General features: G+C 53.8%; 3 protein-coding genes across 3 annotated transcripts; 2 read left to right on the top strand and 1 right to left on the bottom strand.

The window, feature by feature from the left end:
• Nucleotides 1-1,724: 1,724 nt before the first annotated feature.
• On the top strand, nucleotides 1,725-3,991 carry RHO25_008564 (uncharacterized protein; the record flags this gene model as incomplete). The annotated part of the gene is made up of 2 exons (XM_023604991.2): nucleotides 1,725-3,003; nucleotides 3,300-3,991. 2 exons carry the CDS (start codon nucleotides 1,725-1,727, stop codon nucleotides 3,989-3,991), a joined length of 1,971 nt encoding a protein of 656 aa, XP_023448516.1.
• A 546-nt stretch (nucleotides 3,992-4,537) lies between these two features.
• Nucleotides 4,538-6,279, bottom strand: RHO25_008563 (uncharacterized protein; the record flags this gene model as incomplete). The annotated part of the gene is made up of 2 exons (XM_023604990.2): nucleotides 4,538-4,635; nucleotides 4,779-6,279. 2 exons carry the CDS (start codon nucleotides 6,277-6,279, stop codon nucleotides 4,538-4,540), a joined length of 1,599 nt encoding a protein of 532 aa, XP_023448512.1.
• Nucleotides 6,280-7,351: 1,072 nt separating this feature from the next.
• On the top strand, nucleotides 7,352-8,770 carry RHO25_008562 (uncharacterized protein; the record flags this gene model as incomplete). The annotated part of the gene is made up of 4 exons (XM_023604989.2): nucleotides 7,352-7,664; nucleotides 7,721-7,820; nucleotides 7,875-8,089; nucleotides 8,142-8,770. 4 exons carry the CDS (start codon nucleotides 7,352-7,354, stop codon nucleotides 8,768-8,770), a joined length of 1,257 nt encoding a protein of 418 aa, XP_023448511.1.
• Between the last annotated feature and the right edge of the window lie 4,967 nt (nucleotides 8,771-13,737).

The raw sequence follows: 13,737 nt of genomic DNA, 5'->3' as shown, positions 1-13,737 counted from the left end.
ATTGTTACGTACGATGTCTGGCGCCAAAGGAAAAGGGCGCTAGCTTTATTCCATTGGTGGTCGAAGGCATTTCCTTGCTCTTTCTTAGCCTCGCCCGAGGACGACAGCTGAGTGGAGTGGGATGCCAACTCCACCCCTTCGCTTCGACTTTACTGCCCTCTCACGCCTCAATATCCACACGCTGCGATCTCGTCTGGAACTCGTCGCCATCTGGCATCGAGTACCTGGCGGCCAGCGCGTCGACGCCAATCGAGCTGTACAAGTCTAAATCCAGAGCCGTGGCAATCCTCGACGTTACCAATCTACACTATGTGGTACCATCCTTCGACGAAGACCAACGAAAGATCTACTGTTTCCTACTACTCGGACAACAACCGGCAAGTTATGCATGATGCAGACTTTGGGCCACCGGCTCTAGACCTTGTCAGCAGAATGTTGCGAGTGACCTTGCTCACAGATTGTGGAACGTCAGCTGAGACATCATGTAATTTACGCCGCAGCAGCGCAACAGCGATGGTTATGGGATTCGTAGCATTGTCAACCTAACGGAGTCCAAAGGCTGCGCCGAGTCAGAGACTTTGCACGTCTCTCGCTCTACCTCGTTGCAGCTCGCGCCTCTCTGCTGGCCAGACAGGACAAGCTGCTGAGTGTCGACGTGCAATTCGAGAAGCCGATCCTGTTTCTGAAGCCGCGAAGGCTAATTACTTCTGGAAGCAAGAAGTGCAAATCGGATGAGCGAAGCGACCTCGATGACATCGCATGGGTTTATGGCAATCGAGCGGAAGTTATGCCTCTCAGTTAGAAGCTGTTCGAGAGCTGGGAAGGCGCCATGAGTCTCCGAAGAAGGCGCGCTGTGAAAGGCAACAGCAGGGTAGACGACGGCCAGGCCCAACACAATGTAAACGCAGAGTCGCGTGGTGATCGGGCGAAAGTCTCTAATGGCATTACTTTGAACCGGAGCTCTGGAGTGGGAGATGAGGTGATGAGGCCGAGAACAGGCTCGAGCAGAGACGCGCTCGGAGAATGCCAAGAAGGAACAGACAACCATACCTTCCACCTGCAGAGCTGGACTGACTGCTGGACAAATCCTAGCTAACACGTTGTGTTGCGTTCGGGTGAACGACTCTCGAATTTCCGAAGCCTGGTTGCGCACAGCATCGAATCTGCTCTCCTCTGGCGACCGGTCAGCCTGCACCTGGGCGTCTCTTCATCCCTTGACTTTTTCATCAGCTCGCCGGCGCTCGCTGGCGATTTGCGGGGAGACGTGCGAGCCATCGGTGGTGTCGTGAGGATGAGGAGGCCAACAAGACAGACACGAGCTGCTGCCAGACGCGCCGCGCCGTCGGCAACGAATGAACCTGTGATGCGCGAAACCTTGACGTCCCACCCTCATCAACCCCAACACGACGGAAAGACGTCCGATACATGATTTGGCCGAAAGACCTTCTCGAACTGCGGGCTCGAAGTGGCATGTGCTTCCAGAGCAAATCACAGAATGGCAGAGGCCGATAGAACCACTTCAACGAATTGGAGCGCGTCTCGACGCGGCCGACCACGGCACCTACGCAGTATGCACTCGTCAGCTGCGCCTCCCCCAGCAGCGATGTAGGGTCACCGACAGGTGTCTGATGGCAGGCATGGATCTTTGGGGACAGAAGGAGGCACGACAACATCCAATCCATTGTCACAAGACGACTGGTACCACCAAGATCTAGCTAGGCGCAATGCGAGGGAACGTATGGTATGTGCCGTGGGAGGATAAGTCAGCGCGCTACATCGCCGGAACGAGGCAAGCATCCCAAACCGAGAAGACACCCTGCGCGAAGCTGCAGTGTATTGAAGGCAATCCATCTGCAGACTCCAGCCCGGACATAAAGGACGAGGAACACCAGCAGCTCGCAAAGACGAAGTCCAGCGCTAAACGCCGCACGCCTAAACAGCTTGCGAAGGATCGCGATGCCCTGATCGGACTATTTGCAACTTCCACAACTCGTCAAGAACAATGGATCTCATGGCTGCGGAGCGCGTCAATCGAACGCCTCACGTTTCAGGCTACCTTCATCAATCTGTTTTTCGACAAAGCGGGCACACGATTCAGAGGGTTTGAGATAATATTGTCATCTGCTGATCGAGCTCCCGCTCTGATCACAGCTTTGGACGCGATTTGTCTTGTCCACGTAGGGACCAAGCACAAAGATCAGCGGCTCCTAGAAGCAGCTCGAGTGACCTACGGCTCGGCACTCGCCAAGGTCCGCCGGGAGATTCTCGCGCCGCAACGGGATGCTTCGCTCTTGGTGGCAGCGGTGTATTTGCTGACCATCTGCGAGTTCTTCTCCGCGACTGCCGCGCCGGATGAGGGCTGGAGACGTCACATTCGCGGCATTTTGCAGCTACTCGGAGCTCTCGATCTAGCAGCCCTAGATCCTTCTATTCGTATACTCGTCGGCACACTCCTTCGGGGTCCCGCCGTCTGGCATGCAATTCTTGAGCGCAAGAGTCTCCCATCTCTCGACAAGATTCAGCATGCACTTGCAGATGGGACCACGTTTAGCTCTTCCACTGGCTTCATAAAATTAGCAGTGAGAGTCCCGGGGATCATAGAGAAAGTGGACTTCCTGCGACACGCAAACCCGCGGCCAAGCGTCGCTGCTCTCTCAATGTGTTGTCGCGAAATCGTATCCCTCTGCAACGAGCTCCAGCACTGGATGACTTTATGGACCGAAACGCTCTTGGAAGAGCCCTTCCAGATTGCGCCTATCTCGATACTCGCCGATAGCAAAGTGGCAATGGCAACTTCCAAGACAGCATTCCCATTCGCCTACCAATTCTCAAACCCGCTCCTCGCACCAAAGCACAGGACTTATTGGACATGTATGCTTTCCTTGAAGCAGGCGCATCTGGACCTTTTCGAAGCGTTTCCAGAGCTCCTCCACGAATTGCAGTGCGATGATCAGGAGATGGAAAGACTCATCACAACTGCGACAGAACTCGCAAATCATTTGTGTATGACAATAGCCTTCGACACAGAGCCAGAGAATGGCTATGTTGCACTGTTCTCCGCGATGGTACCTCTCGAGCTGGCGGCAGCTTGGTACAGGAGACGTAACGAAACTGTCAAGCTATGCTGGTGTCAACGAGCAATGAGGATATTCGAGGCCGCCGGACTGCAGACAAGCAAGCTATGATGACAAGTCTTGAGCGCTCATGCTGCCACCAGCTTAATCTTGGTACAATCATGCAACAGGACGACCGACGTGCAGACTGCTGCTTTCCTGGAACACAAAACACTCGCCCCGCAGTAGGCCGTGCCCCGCACCCTTCGGCTGCAGAAAATGGGCCATGGCTCACATCAGCGGTTCTCAACCACATGCCATCGGTCATCGTCTCAGGTTGTCGCGATATGGCCACACTATCTCCGACCTACTTCCTCCGCCGCGCCACCCCGGACGACGCACCAGCAATCAGAGCCATTGAAGAATGTTCTGTGCAAAAGTTCAGCACGATTCCGGATCTCGCACATCTCGCGCAACCGGGCACTTTCACTCCCAACTCTATCTCCGGGCTGAACACCTGGCTCTCTCGTGGCCGAGTCTTCCTTGTGATGGACTCTTCCGCTTCAGAGCCAAAAGCTGTGGGTATCATCGCGGCTCTCCCGAAGGATAATACGATTTACATTGCGGAGATCTCTGTTCTTGCAGAACATAACGGGAAAGGTGTAGGAGGCATGCTGTTGAATGCTGTCTTCGACTGGGCGCGAGAGCTAGCTATTCAGACAGGAGAGGAAGTGTCGAGAGTGTCATTGACGTGCTATAAGGATGTGCCTTGGAATGGGCCTTGGTATCGAAGGAAGGGTTTTGTCGAGGTTGAGGCGGAGAGCCTTGGCATTGAGCACGAGGAGAAGATGGAATTGGACAGGAAAGTGAGGAAGTTGGAGGTGGGAGGTTATAAGAGGTGTTGCATGCTGTGGACGGAACAACGGGGGAGAGTTTGAGTCAGTATGAATGAGGAGCGTGAGTTGCCTACTGCTTCTCAACAGCAGACGCTTTGCGAGCACGGCATGACGGAAGTCTCTGATCTGATACGAGAGCGTCTCGTCTCGAGCGAGGCTGTGCGTGCTGGCGATGTTCGCTTCGAATGCCTTTCAGATCGCCTCGAGCAGGGGTTCAAAGCAATTTCTCTGACGCCCTGGGCATCAAAAGCTGACACTGAAGACACGGCGCCGGAAATCAATCGCCGCACAAAAAGTTAGAGGGGGCATGACATGTCGCCAAGCAGAAAGGTTGTACTGGTGAGCTTCGTGCGCGCCATGCTCGTATCGAAGAACCGTGGATTACAATGGGCACGAGAACATGAGCAGAATATGTGAAAATACCAAGACACTCATTCTGGGATATCACATGGCACGTTCTCCTAGATATGCCAAAGTAGACATAATCTCTATTTCCATACAACGGCTTCTCCATCAACACGCAAGCCACAGGCCCCGCATCATTACACTGCTGCCGTAATACGTCTTTAGACCGTCTTGCCTTTGCCCTCATGCATATCTCTCCCGATACAACTTGGCCAACGTCGCAACAACAGCAACAAGCACCCATCTTGTGAAGCCTCCCGTCAAACTCTTTCCACCCAGTCCTACAAGTGCGAAAAGCAGCAAAGGTCAGCTAGCTGTAATATCGATCAAACAAGCGAAGGAAAAAGTAGTCAAAAAGAAGAGAATCTGCATCACAACTTGCTCTTCACTCTATCACCATCCAACTCCGGATACTTAGACTTACCAAGAACCCACCACAACAACCCACTTCCCGTAGGGTTCCCATTCCTATCAAAGTCCGGCTTGAGCTCCGACATGCCGCGGAACTTCTTCAATTTTGCATCGGTATAAGGTGGGTAGCGAATAGCCAGTAGCCCTTCGATCCACGCCGGAGTTGTGGTGACACTTCTACGGTGTGTGAAACAATCGAAAGAAGCTTTGCCGCGATAAGATCCTGTACCAGATTCTCCGACGCCACCAAAAGCGAGGGTGGGAATGGAAGCGTGGAAGAAGGCATCGTTGACAGAGGCGCCACCGGAACGAGTCTGGGACAGGACTTTGTTGGTCTCGGCAGTGGTGCCGAAGGGGTAGATGCCGAGTGGAGTGGAGTCGATTCTGTTTGCTGTCCGGATGGCTTCGTCGAGGTCCTGGACAGGGAGGATAGGAATCAGAGGCCCGAAGGACTCATCGGTGAGGAGAGGGTCGTCGGCGGAATTGACCTGGACAACAGTGGGTCCGAAGAAGAGGGTAGACTTGTTGGTATTGCCACCAAGAAGAATTTTGCCGTTGGTACTGTCGAGCATCTTCTTGAGGCGAGTCCATTGACGTTCGTTGATGACTTTGCCGTAATCTGCGGCTTGCTCAGCGCCCTTTGGCTGGAACTCGGCGATGGCGACCTCAAGCTGGCGAACGAATTCGGGAAGGATTTCCTTATCGACGAGAATGTAGTTCTGACTGACGCAGACTTGTCCCACATTCATAAGCTTCGCCCAAAGAAGTCGACGAGCTGCGAGGCGTGCATCGGCGTTCTTGGTGATGATAGCAGGATTGCGACCTCCCAGCTCCAAAGTGACAGGAGTCAAGGTCTCGGCAGCTTTCTTCGCAATGATCGTTCCCACGGCACCGTTGCCAGTGTAGAAGATCTTGTCCCATTTGCAAGCGAGCACAGCAGTGGTCTCAGGAATGGCGCCCTGCACGACCTGATAGCCATTCGGGTCAAGCGATTGTTCGATGATGTGCTGCATGACACGCGCAGCATTTGGGGCATTTTCAGATGGCTTCAGCACAGCAGTGCAGCCTGCAGCAATGGCACCAACCAGCGGGCCCAGTGAGAGCTGGAAGGGAAAGTTGTATGCTCCAATGATCAGCACGGCACCGAGAGGGTCTTTACGATACCGTGGACGCATGGGCCAGTTGGTCAAGGATGTGTCCTCTGCTTTCTCTTCTTTCATGAACCTCTGCAGGTTTTTGCTCATAAATATTATGTCATTGAGAATCCAGCCGATCTCAGTAAGATAGGTCTCGTAGCTTGACTTCTTCAAATCCAACATACAAGCCTCCATGACTGCGGACTCTGCATCTTTCAATCCCCAGTACAAAGAGCGCAGCTGCTTGAGCCGGTACTCTATGGGGCGCGTTTCGTGGGTGTGAAATTTATTGACAACGCGCTGATGGAGTTGCGGAATGGACGCTTCCGTGGTGAACGTCAGCTCGGGAATGTCGTTCATGGTCAAATGGATGGGCATCTTGTGGGAAGGTGTGGAAAGAGAAGAAGAGCAAGGAGAGGGAGCGCAACAGGCAGCTGACGGACAGCAATCATTCGTTCGTAGGCGGGCGTGTCCTACATATGGTGAGCATTCGAGCTGGCGCAATGGGGTCGACCGGCCGAGGCATGTGCCTGTGAAGAGGACGAATAGTGGCCCGAGCGCCTCGCTCTCGTACGTATGTAGGTTGGGTTCGATTTAATGCGCCCTCAGGCTCGCAGCTGCTGACAAGTCGCTCAGACACCTTCCCTCTGGAACAGCCACATCAGTCTTTATCGCGAGTGTGAATTCGTGGGAGCCTGGCAGGAATGCTGTTGTCGAAGACGCGAGTTGCGACGTAACCAAACCACAGGCTGCAAGTGTTGAGCCAGGCTGGAGGTCGTCCAGGGGGGTTTTGTTCATCAAACCTGTCTCCTTCTCAGACCGGCATGCGTCGCTTTTGTCGTGTTTGGTGCGTGGCTGTTTGGTGCGTTTTGGCCATGTCGCTGTTTGTTGGTGTTCTCTGCTAACGACGCTTGTCACTGCCAGCTGCCAAGACAACATATGATTGGAAGTGGCGGTGGGGCTGACTATTCCGGATACGGAAGCAGCTTTATCCAGGGCCTGAGAAGGAGGCAGCATCAAACCCCGCGGCTGCGTGCTGCGTGCTGCAGCTGCTTACGATATTCTTCTGTCCGACTCGACCAGACGCCAATAGCATCGCCTCCGTCTGACGGCCGACTCTCAGCTGAGGCTGCCGCTGCACATCGTCACTCGTTGTTGGCCTTGATTGCGACTGTCTGTCCTTTGATCTCCGCTTGGTCCCGCCGCCCTCGACCCCTCCAGAGCGCCTCTCGAACGAACGACGAGTCCAGACGCAAAGTGCACAAACGGTGCCAAGCAGCGACGCCCGTTCAGTGACCGGTGAAGGTGTGCTGCAGGGAAGGTGCAATCGTCAATTTCATAGCCGCGCGCCTGCACGGATCAGCATCGCCAACGACTCGCGTCGAGCCTCCGATAACCTCTTCATTCCCCACGTACCTGCCGAAGCAACGCACACCACAGCACAATCACCATGAGCGATCTCAATGGGCGGAAGACCTTCAAGGTCTTCAACCAAGAATTCATCGTCGACGAGCGATACACGGTCACTAAAGAGCTTGGTCAGGGAGCATACGGTATTGTCTGCGCGGCTACCAACAACCAGACGGGAGAGGGCGTTGCAATCAAGAAGATCACCAATGTCTTCAGTAAAAAGATTCTCGCCAAGCGCGCTCTCCGTGAGGTGAAGTTGCTGCAACACTTCAGAGGCCACAGGAATATTACCTGCTTGTATGATATGGACATCCCCCGGCCCGAGACCTTCAACGAGTGCTACCTGTATGAGGGTGAGTGAGCAAGAGCAGACAAAGCAGAGAAAGCCTTCTGACACACGAGATCGTAGAGCTCATGGAGTGCGACTTGGCTGCCATCATTCGCTCAGGACAGCCATTGACGGATGCGCACTTCCAGAGCTTCATCTACCAGATCCTGTGTGGTCTGAAGTGGGTAATCCTTTACACCTCCACGCCAATTTTGTACTGATCACCACACTCTAGATACATCCACAGCGCAAACGTGTTGCACCGAGACTTGAAACCAGGAAATTTGCTTGTCAACGCCGATTGCGAGCTCAAGATTGCCGACTTTGGTCTTGCTAGAGGTTTCAGCATTGACCCAGAAGAGAACGCAGGATACATGACCGAATACGTTGCCACGAGATGGTACCGAGCACCAGAAATCATGTTGAGCTTCCAGAGCTACACCAAAGCCAGTATGTGCCCCTCTGCACGCAACCACGCCCCCGCACTAACACATGATTGCAGTTGACGTCTGGTCGGTTGGCTGCATCCTCGCCGAGTTGCTGGGCAGCAAGCCCTTCTTCAAGGGTCGCGACTATGTCGACCAACTCAACCAGATTCTCCACTACCTGGGAACCCCATCCGAGTCCACCTTGTCCCGCATCGGATCTCCACGTGCCCAAGAATACGTTCGCAACTTGCCATACATGTCCAAGATTCCATTCCAGCAACTCTTCCCAAGAGCAAACCCCGACGCGTTAGACCTTCTGGACCGCATGCTTGCATTCGACCCCTCGCAGCGTATCAGTGTCGAGGACGCTCTCGAGCACCGCTATCTCTCCATCTGGCACGATGCATCCGATGAGCCGGCATGCCCAACAACCTTCGATTTCGGCTTCGAGATCGTAGATGAAGTGCAGGAGATGCGTCAGATGATTCTCGACGAAGTGCGGAGATTCCGCCACTCCGTCCGCCAGCCACAACAATACGCCCATGCCCAGCAACAAGGCCAGCAACAACAAGTCCCGATCCCTGACAACTACGACCCACGCGCATACGAGGATCCACGACCCCAGGAACTGGGTCAGGCACCGGGTGGAGCACAGCACGATCTGGAACGCGAGCTGCAGGGTCTGGATGCAATGCGGCAATAGGAATGCCGTCAAGCACTCCAGAACGGCAATTTTGACGCGGAGCGGAGAGAGCGTGACGAGTGGGTGGAGCAAATGTTGAAGCAGAGCAAGGGCAAGGAGCATCATGAGCTCCCCCTACCGACCGTATACTGCCTAGAGGATTGGTGAAGAAAAAAATCTCGAGGCGAGGAGGGTCGTGCACATGTCGTGATGATGCTAGCCCTTTTGATCTGTTGGGAAATGGAAATGGAAATGGAACGAAGTGACGGTCGACTGAAATGGAATACTTGCATAGCGAGATGACAGTTTACTATAATGGTCGGATAAAAAGAGTTATGGGTTGAACTTGTGTCAATGCATGCCATCAGAGTGAAGTCTCGCCAATTTTGGCTTTTCTGATTTTCTTTCGTCCTCGTTGCAGCTCTTGTCTACCAATGGCGCCCTCCCTCTGATCCTCTGCCTGCTCTTGCTCCTTACGTCTTCCCTTGCTGCTCTCGCCCTGCTCATATGCATACAGGAAGGCGCAAACAAGTATTGTGTTGTTCGGACAAGACGTAAGGACATGGCTCTTGAGAAAAACCTCGTGCGAGATACAGTCAGAGGTCGTCCAAGGTCAAAGATGAAAAGCGAAACTTGTTGCATAGAGGATACTCTCATTGGCGGTACAAAATACTGGTTTGAACCGGCAGATTCCCAGGCAATGAACAATCGCAGCTAGCAGACTCTAGTTGAGATCTCCCCGTCTCCATTCGCAGCTCCTTCCGCTCAACATAGTGACGAAAAATCTGCCTGTTCTTGAAGCAGTCCGTTCCAAGGCACGCTGCATGCCAACTACGCACGATATGAGGCCAAGCAAGACCAGTTCGAGAGGATGTCGATGGGCCCTTCGCCGTTCACGTATTCAGTAGAGAGCCTACCTCGTTCCATCTGCATCCGAGACTCGTTTCAATGTGAAAGAAGTGTTCTTTCCCTGCGTTGTGGCAGTCGAATTGGCGGTCTTCCACACAACCTTCGAATACTTGTCATGTAGGCCAACTCGTGCATGTTCGCCAGCGAATCGTTTCGTGCTGAAGAGCTATTGTGCTGTGTCTCGTCAGAGACTCCTCATCATTTTCTTGAGTGCCGCGCCTGTCGCGCCTTTTCGCTCCAGAAGTCACCTATGCACCGGAGATTCGGCATCCAAGCCACAGCCCCGTGAGAATACGAAGAGCGTGGCGCGTCCACAAAGCTTGTCCTGCTGACCTCACGCGCATTTTCCTCCCTCTTCTTTCTTACCCAGGCGCGCTGTTCGGGGCAAAGACTCGGTCTCCCAGAACCTCACTCCGGATCGCTCGACAGGGTCGAACATGGCCGGTCGTCGCTCCAGAGAATACTGTACCAGTCTGCGAGTGAATTCTGGTCCCATGTTGCCAAGAACGTCTGGCTTATAGCACTCTGCGCCCTGAATTGTGCTGTACCTTTGTTGTTGTCCTCCCCTGCCTGTGTTCAATTCAGCCGCCCCCGCGTGCTCGGAAAGATGAGACAACTACGTGCGGATATGTGCCAGTGCCATCCCACGCTCGTTCTCGCACCGAATAGCGCGCGACAAGAATTGTAGCATGGCTGCATGGGCCGAATGCGCGGCGTGGTCAGAGTGGTAGTGATGACGATCAGTCACCGTATGTGCTGCGGCTTCGATTCAGAAATGCCATCGCGCGTGAGAGTGATACGCTTCGTGGATTGCGAAAGAGTCGAAGTCTTGCTCATCGGATGCAGACGCTGAGTAGTCTTGTCGTTTCAACAATTTGCCTGGTCGTGGTTGTTCAACCGGAAAAATGTGCCATGGCCGTAACAAGCCCGATATTGGCTGGCAGGATTCATGGCTTTAGTATACACCGCTTCCGGTTGCCAGTGCTTCGAGACTACAACTAGAGTCACTCCCAAAATTATGGCGTAAAGACTGTGACGAGCCGTCTTCGATCATTGCAGCCAGCGTTTATTTTGTCTCAGATTGTTGGCACGCAGACAGAAGTTTTATCCAGCGAATGCATGGGAGCGACTGTCTCGGCTTGCAGTGTCCGTATCAAGCTAGAAGATCGGAAGAACTCAGAATAGAACGACAGCTACAGGACAGTGGTGTCACGAATGGATCTACACGTAGAGGTAAGCACTTTCTGTCGCATTGTATTGCTCACCGAGAAAATGTAAAGCCAGTCCGTGTTCAATGCGTCCCACAAGCGTGGGCATAATCTTGTGCAACGAAGTAGTGTGCTCGTATACCATGATTCGGTAGATCAACAGATTTCATGCGGAACCGATTGGCCAGTGGTCGGAACCGCAACAGAAACGCCAGCCTGTGAGCACTCGCAAAGATCCATGATGCTTGCAAGGGCACACGTCTGCCAAGCCATTGACGATGGGCGAGCGTGAGACATTGTCCGAGTAACCATCTTCATGGCATAGGCATTTCTCCGCGGCCGTCATTCCGAACAAGAGCTTCTCAAAGCATCATAGCACTCATCTCGTCCGTACGCTGCCGGTGTTCGTGCAGCATTGTGTCGTGGAAGATGTGCGCCGCAACACGCGTCCGATAGCGCAGCTGGCTGGCATCGAGGTGACCGCTAAGACCCCAGCTACAGCGGCTACATCGGTCGGGACAACCACGGCCAAGACAGCCACGACAGCATGCTGCGTGCGCTCTGACGAAAGTCGTATCATGCGCATGAGCGGAGACATCTGCGATGCCTGCCGGATGTCGATCCTCGGTGCTTGACGTCGTAGCACTAAGGCCGTCTTCATTCGGCCTGAGCTTGAATCGCTTGGGGAAGCCATGTGCAGCAGCGACTAATCAGAGCATGTCGACATGTTGACGTGGCTCTTGATTAGCGACATTGCTATCGACAGCTGCGAAACAATGGTATTATGCATCTGACATCAAAGCAATCGACGATGTTGATGATGTCTCGGGTGTGAACGTGATATACCCCGTTGTGACGTCGATGTATCGACTTGTATCTCACGTGGAGAAGCAATGGAGGAGTCCTGTCGACACCTCATGTCTTGGCAAGATGTCGCCTGTGCTAGTCTGGAGATGAGAGCGACGAGAAGGACCCTCGTTTGACAGATCCATAGCGCTGAGCACGGGTCGACGGGCGCTGTTGAGAGGACTACCATCGCATCGTCCCCAACCAGAAAGGAAGACAGTGTGTGCTGAAAGCATCACCAACGTGCCCTCTGTTCGTTCTGGAACTCGAAGTGATTGTTGTCTCACTCCGCGATCTTCCGCTCTCACTTGGAACACCCCTAACCGCAGTTGGCTGTAGTACGGTCTTCATCTCGAATGCTTCTTCAGCCTTGGCGGCATACTCGAACAGGATATGCGGCGCTTAGCAGCGAGAATATCGGAGGATCCAAGCCCGCAGCCATGTCTCAGAGCGAGTTACCACATGGGATCGTCCGCGAGCACGAAATGGGTCTCTTGACATCAATGTGCGTTGGAAAATGCGGCGACCATGAGTGCTAGCAAAGATCGTCTGCGAACGCGCAAACCGATCGAGCTTTATGGGCTCCTCAGTTGTGTACTTCAATGTCCTTGGTCTCTCGCAGTCGCGCCAGAGCGGTGCTGGAGCACTGGTCTTGGTGTGCCTCACTCGCATGCCTCCCCTGCGCGGGGCCGAATAGCTGGCTCAATGAAGCTAGGATTGCGAGTTGGTTGCTGATCATGTTGACATCGTGCGGTCGATATAGCCGAAATGCTGTACTGTAGGCATGTGGGTTCTCATACCACCTGTTGTGCATGGAGATCAAAATGTAGCATTGCGAGAGCGCGTGAGCCGTGGTTGAGCCTGCGAATGCGTCGTGTGCATGGAGGTCCACTGGATGTTGTGACAGAAACCACGATGTGTTTCGAGTTGCACTTGCGCACGAATATGGCCCGGTGATGTCCTGCAATGTTGCAAATGACCTTCATCATGACCATATCGGGGGATTCTGGCTGTTCCACTGGCACGTAGTCTGTATGTAGCTAGGTAGTCAGGGCACAGCAACGCCGAACGTGCACCAACCTGCTCTGGCGCTCATCACTGGTGAGGTGATGGCAGACGTAGTACCACGACACGACACGGGCGCAAGCCAGAACTCCAAGGGGGGTGGTTTTTGACGCCAGGATGTATGCATTAGATCCTGGTGCAGCGCACTGGCACCATTTCGGCGCGCTTGCCGGCTTACTTCTCTTCACGGGAGCGAATGCATCCTCGACGTCAGACTTGAACTATAGTAGTAGTGTGATCGCGACAGGGAATCTTGTATTTTGCCGCCCTCAGGTGGTCTGCACGATGAGATGACATGCAGGCGTGGGCATTTCGAAGAGTGGAAGATTGGCATGTCGAAATGCATCTTTGCGTGGGTTGCAAGGGTATTTCGCATTCGCGCCGGCCAGCAATCTATCGTCGAAGGACATAGACGCCGGATGCCAAAGGCCTTGACTAGCTGGCAGTAGTGCTGGGAGAATTTGGAGACTAGAGGCTGGATGTATTGACGCGTCCTGTGCGTGAACTCACTGCAAGTCAGCACGTCCCAAACCCTTGAAAGGTACCTGATCTGAATCTCAGTGCTGAGACCAACGGAGCTCAGGTCAGACACAGAAGAACTGCCGGTGTTGAGAATGTTGTTATTTTGGATTTAGAGGTGAAGCGGCGGTGGCCATGAAAGTTCGCGTCCCAGATTGTGAGAACCAAGCTTCCAGAGCAAGATTGCTGCCGTATTTCGGCGCTGTCCCAGCCAGACATTTGCCATCGGCTCGGCTTGTTGTTGGTCGTTGCCCAGCCGGAGTCCGCTAGGCGAGTGTGGACCGACCAAATACAGGCAAGACCATGGCAGCAACAAGTTGTTGACCAAACCCACCCGTACGGGATGCCTATTATGAATCGCAGAATTCGCTTACGAACGCGAAGAATCGTCGGCAAATTGTTGGTCGCAGTGTACATGTCCACGGTGAGCATCCCGATCAT

The sequence above is a fragment of the Cercospora beticola genome, chromosome 5, assembly GCF_033473495.1.
Source record: "Cercospora beticola chromosome 5, complete sequence".
In the NCBI taxonomy this organism is placed as follows: Eukaryota; Fungi; Ascomycota; class Dothideomycetes; order Mycosphaerellales; family Mycosphaerellaceae; genus Cercospora; species Cercospora beticola.
This window is presented reverse-complemented; position numbering and strand designations above follow the sequence as displayed.